The sequence below is a fragment of the Rhinolophus hipposideros genome, assembly GCF_964194185.1.
Source record: "Rhinolophus hipposideros genome assembly, chromosome: X".
NCBI lineage: Eukaryota > Metazoa > Chordata > Mammalia > Chiroptera > Rhinolophidae > Rhinolophus > Rhinolophus hipposideros.
This window is the reverse complement of record NC_138046.1, coordinates 5,381,122-5,394,353: the sequence shown is the minus strand read 5'-3', so window position 1 is coordinate 5,394,353 and position 13,232 is coordinate 5,381,122. Positions and strand designations below refer to the sequence as shown.

Here is a 13,232-nt window from a genome sequence, read left to right as displayed (position 1 = left end):
TCCTCACCCTTCAAATGTGTATTTCCATATTACCTTTTCTAGGAGGCATCCCATAACTCCCTCAATACTGGATTAGGTGCATTTCTTCTCTGCTCCCTTCCATAGCACTTATTCTACATTATATTTGTCTATTTGCTATATTCCCCACTAAATTATGAGCCTCTTGAGAGTAAGGATTCATTTATTAATTATGTGTTAATTAATAATATAATTATTATACAGTTGACCCATGAATGATGCAGGGCTTAGGGGCACAGACTCCCTGCACAGTTGAAAATCTACATTATAACTTTTGACTCCCCAAAAACTTGAGTTGCCCTCAGTCTCTACAGGAGCTTGGTTTCAGGAACCCCCGTGGATACCAAAATCCACAGATGTTCAAGTCCCCTGTGTAAAATGGCATAGAACATTGTGTACAGTCAGCCCTCCACATCTGCAGATGCCCAACCATGGATCAAAAACAGTACAGGCGTTTATTGAAACATTCAACCTGTCTTATGTTAAGAGAAGTGGAAGTAGTATAGAGTTGAAGAAGAACTTGATGGACAGACAGAGTAATTTAGACTTAATGCTCTAGAAATTAGAAATAAGTTTTTGAACAAAGGAATAAAGTGTGAAAATAAGCCACATTTAAGGAAAATATATTTGGTATATATCTGTTCAAATTTAAAGTGGGACTTTAAAAAAAACAATAAAAGGATTTCAAATTGAAATTATCTCTTACCTCTCCTAGAGGCTACATTAGGATGAGACAAATTTCTTAACATTCATTATCTACTGTTCATTGAACACTCACCCTATTCCAGACGTATGATATACCTTTTAAAAGACCTTATTCAATCTACAGTTACCTATCATGTAGGTATCTCCATTTTAAAGATGAAGAAACGGGCTCAGAGAGATGCATTGAGTTGCCCAGAGTCAGATAGCTCATAAAATGAGAAATAAAAATTTTAAGTCTGATCTCTTTGACCTGAATCTAGTAAGTACAGTGCTTACATGGTACATGGTTGATGTGCAATAAATACCTGTTGAATAAATGGGTGCATGAATATATCAGTAAATCTGTCCTCTTCTGTGGATGAATTTACAGATTATCTTTAATGGTTTCCATGATCTTGATAAGCTCAAGTCAATGCTAAGAGTAAGGAAGAGGTTTGAGCCACAAAGGATAATTTACATAGGAAAATCTTTTGACTGGAAATTCTGATTGGGAAGAGGTGTGAATTTGTTCAGAAATTTTATATATATAATACATATACATACACATCAACATAACAATTTGACACACATACACAAGTGCATGCAGACCCACACAAGCATACTTGTTTTTAATCTCATGTTTTCCTTTGTTTTCTTAACCCCCCTGAGAGGGTGTAAATAGAATGTCAGAGCTAGAAGAAACCTTAGCAATTACCTAATCACATCCCCTCATGTAAACGTAGAAATTGAGGCACTAGAGGAAAAGTAAATTGCAAAGGTCACACAAGGAGTTAGAGTAAGATTAAGAATCTGAGTTTCCTGACTCACAGGTTTGTTTTACTCTGAACTGTCACCATTTACCATCTCAATTTTATCGATGGGGTAACCAAAGCATCCTAAGAATGTTGATGGTCAAGCTCCTGCTACTTTTCCATTGAAGCAGGACTTGAAATCATATCTCTTATTTTAAATATGAGGCTTGTTTTCATCCAAGTGCTTTTGTCTGGATGCCCAGAAGGAAGACCCCTTTGTATTGAATTAAATAGTGGACTGAGGATAATTTACAGGAAGCTTTGGCCTTTGCTTTAAGAGAAAATGTCCAAAGCTGCTTTATTTTCAGAAGGCTGGCAGTCCCAAGGAGGCTCCCTGGAGGCAGAGATTCTGTCTGTCTTTCTTATTGAATCCACAACACCTAGCACAAAGGAAGGCACTCAAAAATATTTGTTGAATATATGACATATTAAAGACAGAAAGGGAAAGTAGGTTGGTTAATGGTTTCCCAATGGATGATGGATGGATAATCATTATTAGTGCTGAAAAAGTGGGAATGAATGTAGAAAGGAGGTGGGAGAAACCCTTAAACAAAGGAGAAGCTCTGTCTCCATCTGATTGAAGCGGCAATCACTCAGCAAGGGCTGAGTGGCTTGGTAGGACTGTGATTGGCAGAGATATTTAAATGAGGCCTCCTTAAAATTGTTACTCTCCACCCCACCCCCATTCCCCTTTAAATTCTGTTTCAGTCATTACCCTGGGACCGGATACAGAGATTCCTATGGGGAGTTCTAATGGGTCGATTCAATTTCAACTGGATGACGCCACTTAGCCAAGCATTAAGAGCTACAGCTCCGGGAAAACAAACGACACAGAGAGAGGGAGAGAAAGAAATTATAACAGGGAGCAATAAATCCCTTCCCTCCCATCCTCCCCTGTAACCCATTCACAAGACCTCCCGAAATCATGTACATTCACAAAATAGCCAGCTAGCTGAGCTGAATACACTGCAATGTCAGCCCCTCCCCCGCTCTCTGCGGATTATATACCGACACACCCTGAGCTATGTAAATAATCACACGCTATCAGTATCTATTGCTCTGCTGAGATACCCTGTGTCTACAACTGCAGTTTCTGCTTCTTCGCTTCATCTGTCAGATTGGAGGAGACAGAGTTCGGAGGTGGAGGCGGAGGCAGAAGAGGAGGGGGAGGAGGTAAAGGAGGAGGAAGGGGCGGAGGGAAGGGGGAGGGGAAGAGGAGGGGGAAGGAAAATGCTGGAGGAGGAGGGGAAAAAGAAAGACAAGGAGGAGGAGAAGGGGGAGGAGAAAGAGGCGGAGGAGGAGGAGGAGGAGAAATAGGAGAAGGAGGAGGAGAAAGAAGAGGAGGAGGAGGAGGAGGAGGAGGTGAACAACTTACCCTGCTGAGCTTTCTTTGGGGAATACGGGCATCAAGACTGAGATCTGCATGGAAAATCTATACAAAGTATCTGCCACTACAGGACTGACTCTCCTCCCCCCACCACCGTTTTTTTTTCCCTTTCCGTTTTCTGTGCTGTGTCAGAAAGACTTAAGACAGAACTATCTCTGTTTCTGGCTCCACTGCCGGTGAAGGAGTTTTCATTCAAGACTTGCCGAGGAGAGGTGGAGAAGCCTAAAGACTCGGGAGACGAGGTCCTTTGAGCCAGATGGGGCATTAGTTCGTCTGCTTTTCTCAGCACGAATAAATCCTTTCCTCAAGGTAAGCCATACAGATTAGCTCTTAAGGACCCCAGAATTCTTTCTATGCACAGATTGCCATTCATTCCAGCCATCGTCTGTGTGTGTGTGTGTGTATGTGTGTGTGCACACGCGTGCGCGCGCGTCTGTGCGCGCGCACAAACGCAAGCGCATGGGTAAAATAAAATGAAAATCATTTAAATGAGATTTAAATGAATCAGCTCTGGCAGAAAACTATCCTTATTGGATATTTATAAATCAAAGCGGAACTGCAAAATCACCCTTTTGTGCCCAGATGTCAATTTAATTTCTAGCCCGTTGACCTTTCAATGCGTTTTGGTGCTTGCCTAAAAGCCCCTTATAGCGCAGCCTAACCACGCAAACTGAGGACGTAGGGAGAGCCCGTGCTGAGGCCAGTCTGGCTGCCCAGCGGGCATCCTGTCAGCGTGGGGCTAGTCGGCTATTGGCTCACAAGTCTGAGCTGTGCATCGTTCAGATTTCATCACATCACCTTGCCCTGGGTAGAAATGGCGCAAGCTGACACGGCATAACCCCCTACTTACATTGAGTCAGAGCAATGATTTAGAAATCTCTGGATCCATGCCTGGGTGTGTGTGCACATGTCTCTATGTGGCATATGGAAATTTTGTCAAAAGTGAGAACCTGTGAGCATGTCTAGTTAGCCAATAGGCATTTGATAGGACCTAGGGCAGTGGTTTACACTCCTTTCCATTTGTCTAATTGTAATTATCACTCACCTCTGATGCTGCAAACCAAGTTGGATGAACAGAAAACAGACCTTGAACTCTTAAACAGAAAAGCTATTTTGAAATGCAAATTATTGTTGCTTTTCTGGGTACATTAAAACTTCACTGTAACATAATGGGCTATCACATGAATTTGGATAGACCAGGTGTTAAATCATGTTCCCAACAAGTCAGTAGCATACATACGTACAAATAAGGCACAGGCTAGGAGTTCATCCATAAGGAAGTATTAGTCTTTTTCCCTGTAGCTCTCAATAAACATTGACTAAGACTTTATTGTTAACATTCTATACATTTTGTCTTTTGTGTGTGTGTTCTGTTTTTAGGTCTCTCTAGCTGTGAAACAATCTAGATAGTGATCTGAGTGACTTGGATTTGGAGGTATTTTATTCAGAGTTGAGGAGCTGAGTAGTGAGAAAGTAAAGAGCCTAAAGGAAAGGAGACTAATTCTTCGTGGAAGACTTTTGAGACAGAGAAATGCGACCAACAAAACCCGCATTAAAAATGTAGAGCATCAGGACAAGAAAGGGCTTTTAAAACTCTTCTCGCATACCCCCTCCTTTTGCAGATGAAGAAACTGAGGCCTGGAACAGAAGTCACTTGCCTACAGTCACACGGCAAAATAGAGCTAGAGTGAGGACTAGAACTTAAGTTTCTTGTCTCCTATAAAAGGGTTTGGGGTGCAAAGAAAGGTTCCTGCTTCTTAAATGAACAATTATCATTTTCTTCAGGATCCGAAGTGTGTGAATTCATTTGATATTACAATTTTTCCCTGTATTGCTCATCACTAAAACACCTAGATCTATTAAAGGAATGAATAGGACCAGGGTAGCAAAGTGACAAGTTAAGAGTTAAATGTGGTGAGAACCTGGCAGCTTTAGCAAGATGTATGCGGTAGGAGGGAGGCCCAGTCAGTGGCTGAGAGGTTAGTAATGTAAACTATATACAACTTGGTATTTGTAAGGGGGGAGTGCTGTGATAGACATGCAAATGCTTTTGCACAGAGAGGGATTTTTAGAGAGCAGACTTTGGAACAGTAGAACTAAGAAAACATATAAAGCCATAGCAGAAATTCCCCCTATGTTTGCTTTCAGTTATTCTGAGAAGGATTGTATATAACAGCAGAGCACAGAAAAAAGCAACACACCCCAGAGCCGTTACACAGGAAAGGTACAAAACAGCATTGAACCCATGGGAGTAGGAGAAAACAGGAGCCAGGCTCTCCTTCTTCTCTTCCCCCCTCTTCTTTGAAATCGAGATTGAGTCATATTGTATCAGAAAGGATTTATCATAGAAATCAGAACTGTCTTGAGGTGTTTGCATAGAAGGGCTTTAGATAGGAAAGTTTTCAACTTTAGTTTCAACGTGGCAGATTTTCGGTTCCAGAGAGAAAATACATTTTTCTTTCATTAACAAGCAGCATTTCTTGAATGGATTTAGCTTTCTACTCCCTAAATTGGCATAAGAAAAGAAATTTCTGTTTAGGTTGAACATAGCAAATTTCAGGGCTGCAGAAAAACTGTTGAGAAAGCTATGAGCACCTGGCCAGGGGACTGAGATGGGAGTGGGTTTACAATGCATCATTCATTACTGCAGAGGCACTACGTGACAGAAATCACTAGATCCCATCAATGTGCAGCCAAGACTTGTAATCACCTTGGCTCCTATTTAATAATATGGATATGTATATTCTGTCTCTCATTTAATAGAATATGGAATTGACCAACAGCACAGTCAGTTTCTTAACTGTTGCTGCTCACAATGAATGGCCCTTTAATGGGTGGATTTCTAAATCATAAACACGCATGCCGTAGTACTTTTCCCCCTAATCTATGCACTGCAGCAGTCTTTTGCCTATTTGTTTCTCCACTTTTCCCCCCTCTTACCTTCCCCTACAGTATCTGTTTCAGTTCATCCTGTTAGCCAGATCGGATTCAGCACGTCCAGAATGGCAAACAATTTATTGTCATCCAATCCTGTTTTATCCTACTCAACACCCTGATTTTACCCAGGTCCTACTGCCCACTGTATTGCAGATCTTCCACAGTCCATTCTAAAGAAGATTTTACAGGGCAGGAAGAAAACTCTGAGTTCATCCTGTCAATCCCCTTACCTGTAATCAAGACAGCAGTACCTCTTCATCCCAGACTGACGCCCAAAGCTTGCTTTAATCAACCAAGCATCTCAGCTCCTCAGTCTTGCAGCAATCTAATCGACATCCAGATATGCGTTCTCACCCTAAACTCCATGTGCCCTTCTGCTAAGACAAGATCCCCTTTGAACATGATTCTGAGTCATTTTTGTTATGACCTAGATTCCTCCAAGCTTAGCTTTCAACCTTCTGTGCATGTCCCTGAGGTACCTGGTGACATCCCTGGAATCCCATATGATTATCTCCTGTAGCTTTGAGACCTTGTGTGCCTTCTTTTGAGTCTCTGATTCTTGGAATTTCCAATATGTTTTGAATTCCTCTGGGAAATCAATGAGTCTAATGTATCCAGCATGTATGTTTCTCTAACAGTGTAAAGGACTTGAAGGGCCCCACACATTCTTTATCTTATCGATGGGTAATAAATCCATTTATTATAAATTTGTCAAAAAACTCTTCCCAATCCGAAGCTCCTACATCTACATACCCTGCAAGTCAGCTGAACAAGGTGTCCTTGTTTATTTTGGCGCTCGAATGACAACTACCTGTTCTTTCCCAACACTGAGACTATGAATCTTAATAAAAATACAGCAGAGGTAGAGTTGGGAGGCTTCAGGAGGCTGTGTGTCCGAGGAAATAAAAGAGACATTTTTCTTTTGAATGCCCCAATAGATAAACAAGGGCACGTTGCCCAGCTTACCCTCAAGGATTGAAGATGTAGAGGGTGTAGATGAAGAGAATTCTTTTGTCAAATATGTAGTTACAGAGTTATAGACCATCATGGGGCACAATCCTTCAAAATCACCTTGTCCACCCCTATAATTATATAGCTAGTAAAACTGTGGCCCAAACAAAGCAAGTGATTTGACAGAGGTTATATAGATATTTGAGTCTTAGACCCTCCATCAAGTTTGTCTGCGTCCTCTGTGCTGTGTTAAATAACAGCAAAACAACTAGCTAGAGAGTGAAATTATAGTCAGACTGCTTTTTTGATGTGATGTGCCAGAAAAGTTATTTTTAACCAAATTAAATCTTCTTTTTAAAAAATGAACAGATGTAAATTCGACTAAACAGGTTTGCATGGGGATATAGCCTCGAAAGGCAGTGAGTCTGGTCATATTATTAGCCACTGAGTCCTTTATGAGCTGCATCCTCGTTTTTCCGTCATTGAACTTTGAGCACATTTCAGTATCATGTTTGCTTGCTAATCAAGCACTATCCTCTCTCCCTTGTTCATTTCTATTACTCATTCAAGATTTCCATCCCATACAGTACTGTGAGTAATCAATCTATTTTGAGATGGCCTGAAATCTGATGGATTTCAAATATGTACTTTATTCATGCTGGTGTTTCCTAGGTCCTAATGCCTCCAGGATGACTCTTGGATTTGTGTTTAGGTTTCTTTGTGTACAACTTTTTGGCTGTTTAGTCTTCCGGATGGTGCAATACAGCAATCTATGTGTACAATACTTTCCTCATGGTCACCATTATCAGTACGAGGCTCAATCAAATCCTTTGGGAAATACCCACCAACTCCTCTTGCTTGTGGTACAATGGAGACATAAGCACATGCTTTCTAGATATTCATCATAGCTTAAATCTGGTGTAAGAATGTTGGTGTCCTTTAAGAGAGCAAGGTTATTGTATTGTGTAATGTAAAGATAGGGAAAAGCACTCCAAACAGTTGCTGCCTAGTAAATCCCATCAATTAAAAACTCTACTTTGGATGGTGATAGGTATAATTATAGGTGATATTTGAAATCAGTCAAGGCTCATCTTGTATGGTTCCCCCATCCCCATTGTTACTCCCACATATACAAAAGTTTGACTGTGGAGCCACACTGCCATCTAGAAAGAGTCACCTCCTCAATAGGTTAAATTGGACTAAAGATGAAGAGAACTGCATGATGCTTACCGTGGCTTCCTCACAGTGTTGGGAAGACTCTTTTCATACTATTCTACAGGCAGCCGAATTTCTGCTCTCTGTATCTCTGCCACATCTCTGCCAACTGCGTCTTGTTCGCTTGCCTATATTTATTGAATCAAGCAACGTCCTTTCTCACCTGTTTATTTATGTTTATCACAATTTTCACTGAAGGGAGAATTCTGATATTTACATGAGCAATTTCTCACGGAAGACTTTTGAGGCTTTCTCTTTCACATTAGCATTGCTTCAAGAAGTGGCCTTTACATTTGATGTTCGGGTCCATTTTTATTAGAGTTTGGATGCGCAAGGCCTAGATTTCTCTGTTAGCAAACACCTGAATGAGCTAGCTGCTCCTATGACCCTAGTCATATGATGGAATTCGAAAGCAATGAACTATCTGATCTTTGCTCCTGCAGTGGTTCATGGTCTGGATGCGATGACCAGACTTGCCTGTAAGGAGGTAGGTGAGGTCAATTACAGAACAAAGGTGTAACATGAAGACTACTGTACAGTGATTTAAGGTAGGGGTAGTGATAGGCCCTGAGCTTTGCTGGTTGCCTGCAAAGTGCTCATGCCTTTGTGTTCTCATTCATTATTTCAATTCCTTCTTTCCTAGGATTTTCTGATGTGCCCTAAGGTCCATGTAACTACAAGGGCTCTTTATCACCGTAAGTGCCACCCTGACGCAAAGCCACTCAGAACTCAAGAATCAAGGCAAAATGGATGCTGCAGTGACAGATGATTTCCAACAAATTCTGCCTATTGAACAGCTGCGCTCTACTCACGCTAGCAATGATTATGTGGAACGGCCTCCAGCACCCTGTAAACAGGCCCTCTCCAGCCCTTCCCTTATCGTGCAAACCCACAAATCTGATTGGTCCCTGGCTACCATGCCTACTGCTCTCCCCCGCAGTCTCAGCCAGTGCCATCAATTGCAGCCCTTGCCTCAGCATCTGAGCCAATCTAGCATTGCCAGCTCAATGTCCCATAGCACCACTGCCTCTGATCAAAGGCTCCTGGCCAGCATTACGCCCTCACCTTCAGGCCAATCCATCATCCGAACCCAGCCTGGAGCAGGAGCCCACCCAAAGGCTGATGGTGCTCTGAAGGGAGAAGCTGAACAAGCTGCAGTGCACCCCAGTGAGCACCTCTTCATCTGTGAGGAGTGTGGGCGCTGCAAATGTGTCCTCTGCACAGCAGCTCGCCCTCTCCCCTCCTGCTGGCTGTGCAACCAGCGTTGCCTTTGCTCTGCTGAGAGCCTCCTCGATTATGGCACTTGTCTCTGCTGCGTTAAGGGCCTCTTCTACCACTGCTCCACGGATGACGAAGACAACTGCGCTGATGAGCCCTGCTCCTGTGGGCCTAGCTCTTGCTTTGTCCGCTGGGCAGCCATGAGCCTCATCTCCCTCTTCTTACCCTGCCTGTGCTGCTACCTGCCCACCCGTGGATGCCTCCATCTGTGCCAGCAGGGCTATGATAGCCTCAAGCGACCAGGCTGCCGCTGTAAGAGGCACACCAACACTGTATGCAGAAAGATCTCTTCTGGTAGTGCGCCCTTCCCCAAGGCCCAGGAGAAGTCTGTATGACCTTCCCACAAAATGGATCCAGAGCTTTCTCCTTCTAGTCCCCATCAGTAAAGTGTAGGCCTCATCTTGGAAGAGGGGAAGGAGGAGTAAAGTAGCCAAAGTTAGGGCTTCACCAATTTTGTTCCTGCAGTGTCAGGGGGATGGCCAAGGACATCCTGGCGCAGGATGCCTTGTTCTTTCTCACACTATCTATCCCGCTCCTCTTTAGCCTTTTTACACCCCGCCTTCTCAGCCCTTATGGCTGTCATGGCAAATTCAGGTGATATATAGGCATGAGATTTGAACACTGAGGGCTAACAGAGCCAGCAACGTGGAGGTTTAGGGGCTCCCCAATGTCATGCCTCTCGCTGCAGGCTCTGAGTGTCACTCTGCTTTCCACAGTGCCTTTGGAAGCTTTCTTCTAAGATGGTTTTCACAGGTCCATGTGGAAAAACAGTCACTATTCCAGGGAATCTGTCCCTTCTCCCTGTTTACTGCCCTTCTCTTCTTTAGTCTTCCCTCTTTCCCCTCCTCTTCTTTCATTACTCCCTTCAGTACTCCTGCCCCCTCCATTCTCACCCTCTCTACTTTTACTTTTCCTCTTTTCGTCCTCTCTCCCTTCCTTTTTACTCTTGCCCGTCCTCTCTCCCTCTCTCCCAGATTAATCCTTTATCTGCCCATGTTTCTGTCTTGTTTGATCTCTCTCTCTCTCTCTCTCTCTCTCTCTCTCTCTCTCTCTCTCTCTCTCTCTCTCTCCCCCTCTCCCCCCACCTCTCTCCCCCCCTCTCCCTCTCCCTCTCCCTCTCTCTCTCCCTCTCTCTCTCTCCCTGCCCCTCTTACTCTCTCAAACACGTCCAAAAGTGCTGTTTCTCTGTAGGTGTTTCCTTTGATGCCCAACTTTGCTATGCTATACTATTTACTAATGTTTATTAAGGGAAATGGATTCCTGTAATGAACTGATCACTAGCAATAGCCTATATCCTGACGTGTGTGTGCACTCATAACCACACTTAGCTGTTGGTGAGCATATGAGACAAAGTTATGTCACATTTCCAGGTTTCATTAGTTGGAGTTTTACTCCCTTTCCCAATAACCAACTTATAATACTGACAGATTCCACTAGCATGCTGAATAGGGTAGTAAATCAGGATGCTCATAACTTTGTATGTCTGACCCAAGTGCCAAAGGCAGACGTGCTTTATAGCTAAATGAACAAAGCAAAGGATATTACAGAGGTCCGTTCTCTCTTAGAAGCTAACTGCCCTGAGACTGCATGGCTCAGGCCTTAATAATGGACATAAAAAGTCATAAAACTTTAGAGCTGGAAGGAATCTTAACTGCTAATCTAGTTCAATGCCCTTATTTTATAGATGGGAAAACTGAGACCTGGAGATAGGAACGGATTTGCTCAAGCCCGCACACGGAGTTTATAGCAGAGTTGGGATTGGAATACAGGCCTTCTGACTCAGTTCAATACTCTACCCTGCATCACATTAAGTCATGGGACTTTTCTCCTAGGACTCTATTAACAATGACAGAAAGCCATTCCTATTCAATGTTCAGGAACCATGCCGAGTTAGTGTGGTGGTCTTTATGCAGTGCATGGTGGGGAGCTAATTAACTATCAGGTGTCAAGGCTGCCCCCAGTGGACATCACCTTTGGCTCTGTCACCTTGTAGAGAAGCTCGTGTGGAAAAGAAAAGCTTAAGAACACCCTAACCAAGCTGTATCTTCGCCATTGCACCTACCTTTTGCTGCACACATTGTGCTCATTCCTGGCTTTGTCTGCAATGGCAATTGCCTGAGAACCTAAATTTCAGCAACAGTGGAAAACTGAGATGAAAGATGTATAATGCAGAGAACTGACTTATCTTTTTAAAAATATCAAGAGCCTGTGCTGTGAATACCCTTCATTGGGAAAAGGCTACAGTGGTGATGGCAGGCCCCTAAAGACTGCTACTAAAAGACACAGGAATTAGATACAGTTAACCTCTGTAAGTGAATCCAAAATTCACTACAGAATTCAGAGATTGAGGGCACTTGCTTGAAATCAAGGTGCTCCAACTTAGTTTAAGACTTCCAGACTCTAACTTTATATATCATCTCTTTGAAAGTGTGCATGGATGTGTATTGCAGGGTGGAGACGTGGGGAGAAATGTATAGTCATACACAGGGGGAAGAAAAAGAAGGGAACATTGATGTCCCTTGGTTGGATATATAGACTATAGAGATATGTGCCACTCGGTCTTTGTTGGCTCTGAATCTTCCTGAAGTGTACTGACATTTGGGCACACAGCCCCACACCTTCACTTTAACCTCCTCTTCTAGAATTGCTTTGCTCTATTTTTGTATATATAAATATGTTATGGTGATTATTAATAATGTTAATGATATTGCTGCAAATGGTGCCATATATAAAGTTTGGCTTTTTGGAACATTTATAAACCTAAACCAATACCTGTAACCTCTTAAGTTGCTTTCAGATCCTTCTATTTTAAGTAATTTTTTTTTAATCTTACAAGTCTGCCTGATTGAACTTTGAATTTATTGACCCCTAAAAGCTGTGCCCAGTTCTCTGGGTCAAGCTGGATGGTGATGAGTAGCAACACACACTTCTCCCTGCTTCTGCCTGAAATTTGCTTAGAGCCAAGATATATACGGATTCTATGACACTAGTGCATTGTTCCTGGAGCTAAAGTTATTCTATGGATGTTTGCTTATTAGTTTCAGGGCCCCAAATAACACAAGTCCCCCCTTCTTGATAGCTCCTTGATAACCCAATCCCGCAGTCCTTACTCAGGCAAATTGTGCACTGCCAGAAGGGCTCTGGGCTCTGCCATATACCCAGATGAGCTCTTCTCAGTGGATTTCTAAATGGCCTTACACTTGGTAGAAGAAACTGAAGGGTTACTCAAATGTAGTTGCAATGTGCAATCTGCTGCTGAGTCAGGGCTTTCACTTGTGTCCAAGTTGGCCTGATATGGACTGCATCTGGTTTACGTATAGATGGGTCCTGTTGGGGTATGCGCATGGACGTGGGAGTGAGTGTGCATATGTATCCCTTCTGTGAGATATATATATATATATATATCACATGATATATGTGATATATATATATATATATATTTGTAAATATATATTCACACATCTCTATATATTTTAATGTATTGCACATGTATATTTAAAATATATACGAAAGAACTCTAAATCCTGCAGAGAGGCTCTGTTTTCATTATTTTTCTACTTTGTGTCATGTACTGTATAAACAAGAATATTTAGAGGGTGTTTCCTGCTTAGCATTTTTTTGCAGTTAAGTCATCTGTTACCCCCTCACTCTACTGCTTTCTACATATTGGTCCCTTGATACATTTCATATGGCTTTGGCCAAGAGTTTTCCTTTGGTTCCAGCCCATCTTCCCTCACTACGATAGCTATAATAAATATAGTGAACACTTAGTATAGTGCTTACTATGTGCTAAGCATGATTTTAAGCACATTACCTATGTTAGCTAATTTAATCCTCACAATAATTCTATGGTGTAGGTACTATTAGAATTGCCATTTTATAGATGAGAAAACTGGAGCACAGGGAGGTTAAGTAACTTGCCCAAGGCAATGAAGCTTGTAAATGGCAGA

At 42.4% G+C, this 13,232-nt stretch overlaps 1 protein-coding gene across 1 annotated transcript; it reads left to right on the top strand.

The window, feature by feature from the left end:
• The first annotated feature begins 2,890 nt into the window (after window positions 1-2,890).
• On the top strand, window positions 2,891-12,716 carry SPRY3 (sprouty RTK signaling antagonist 3). Its single transcript, XM_081043508.1, has 2 exons — window positions 2,891-3,210; window positions 8,648-12,716. The coding sequence occupies exon 2, from the start codon at window positions 8,751-8,753 to the stop codon at window positions 9,615-9,617; it is 867 nt and encodes a 288-aa protein (XP_080899634.1). The 5' UTR covers window positions 2,891-3,210; window positions 8,648-8,750; the 3' UTR covers window positions 9,618-12,716.
• Window positions 12,717-13,232: the final 516 nt, after the last annotated feature.

Coding starts and splice junctions, on each gene's coding strand:
- SPRY3 (XM_081043508.1), top strand. CDS start 8,751: ATGGATGCTGCAGTGACAGATGATTTCCAACAAATTCTGCCTATTGAA.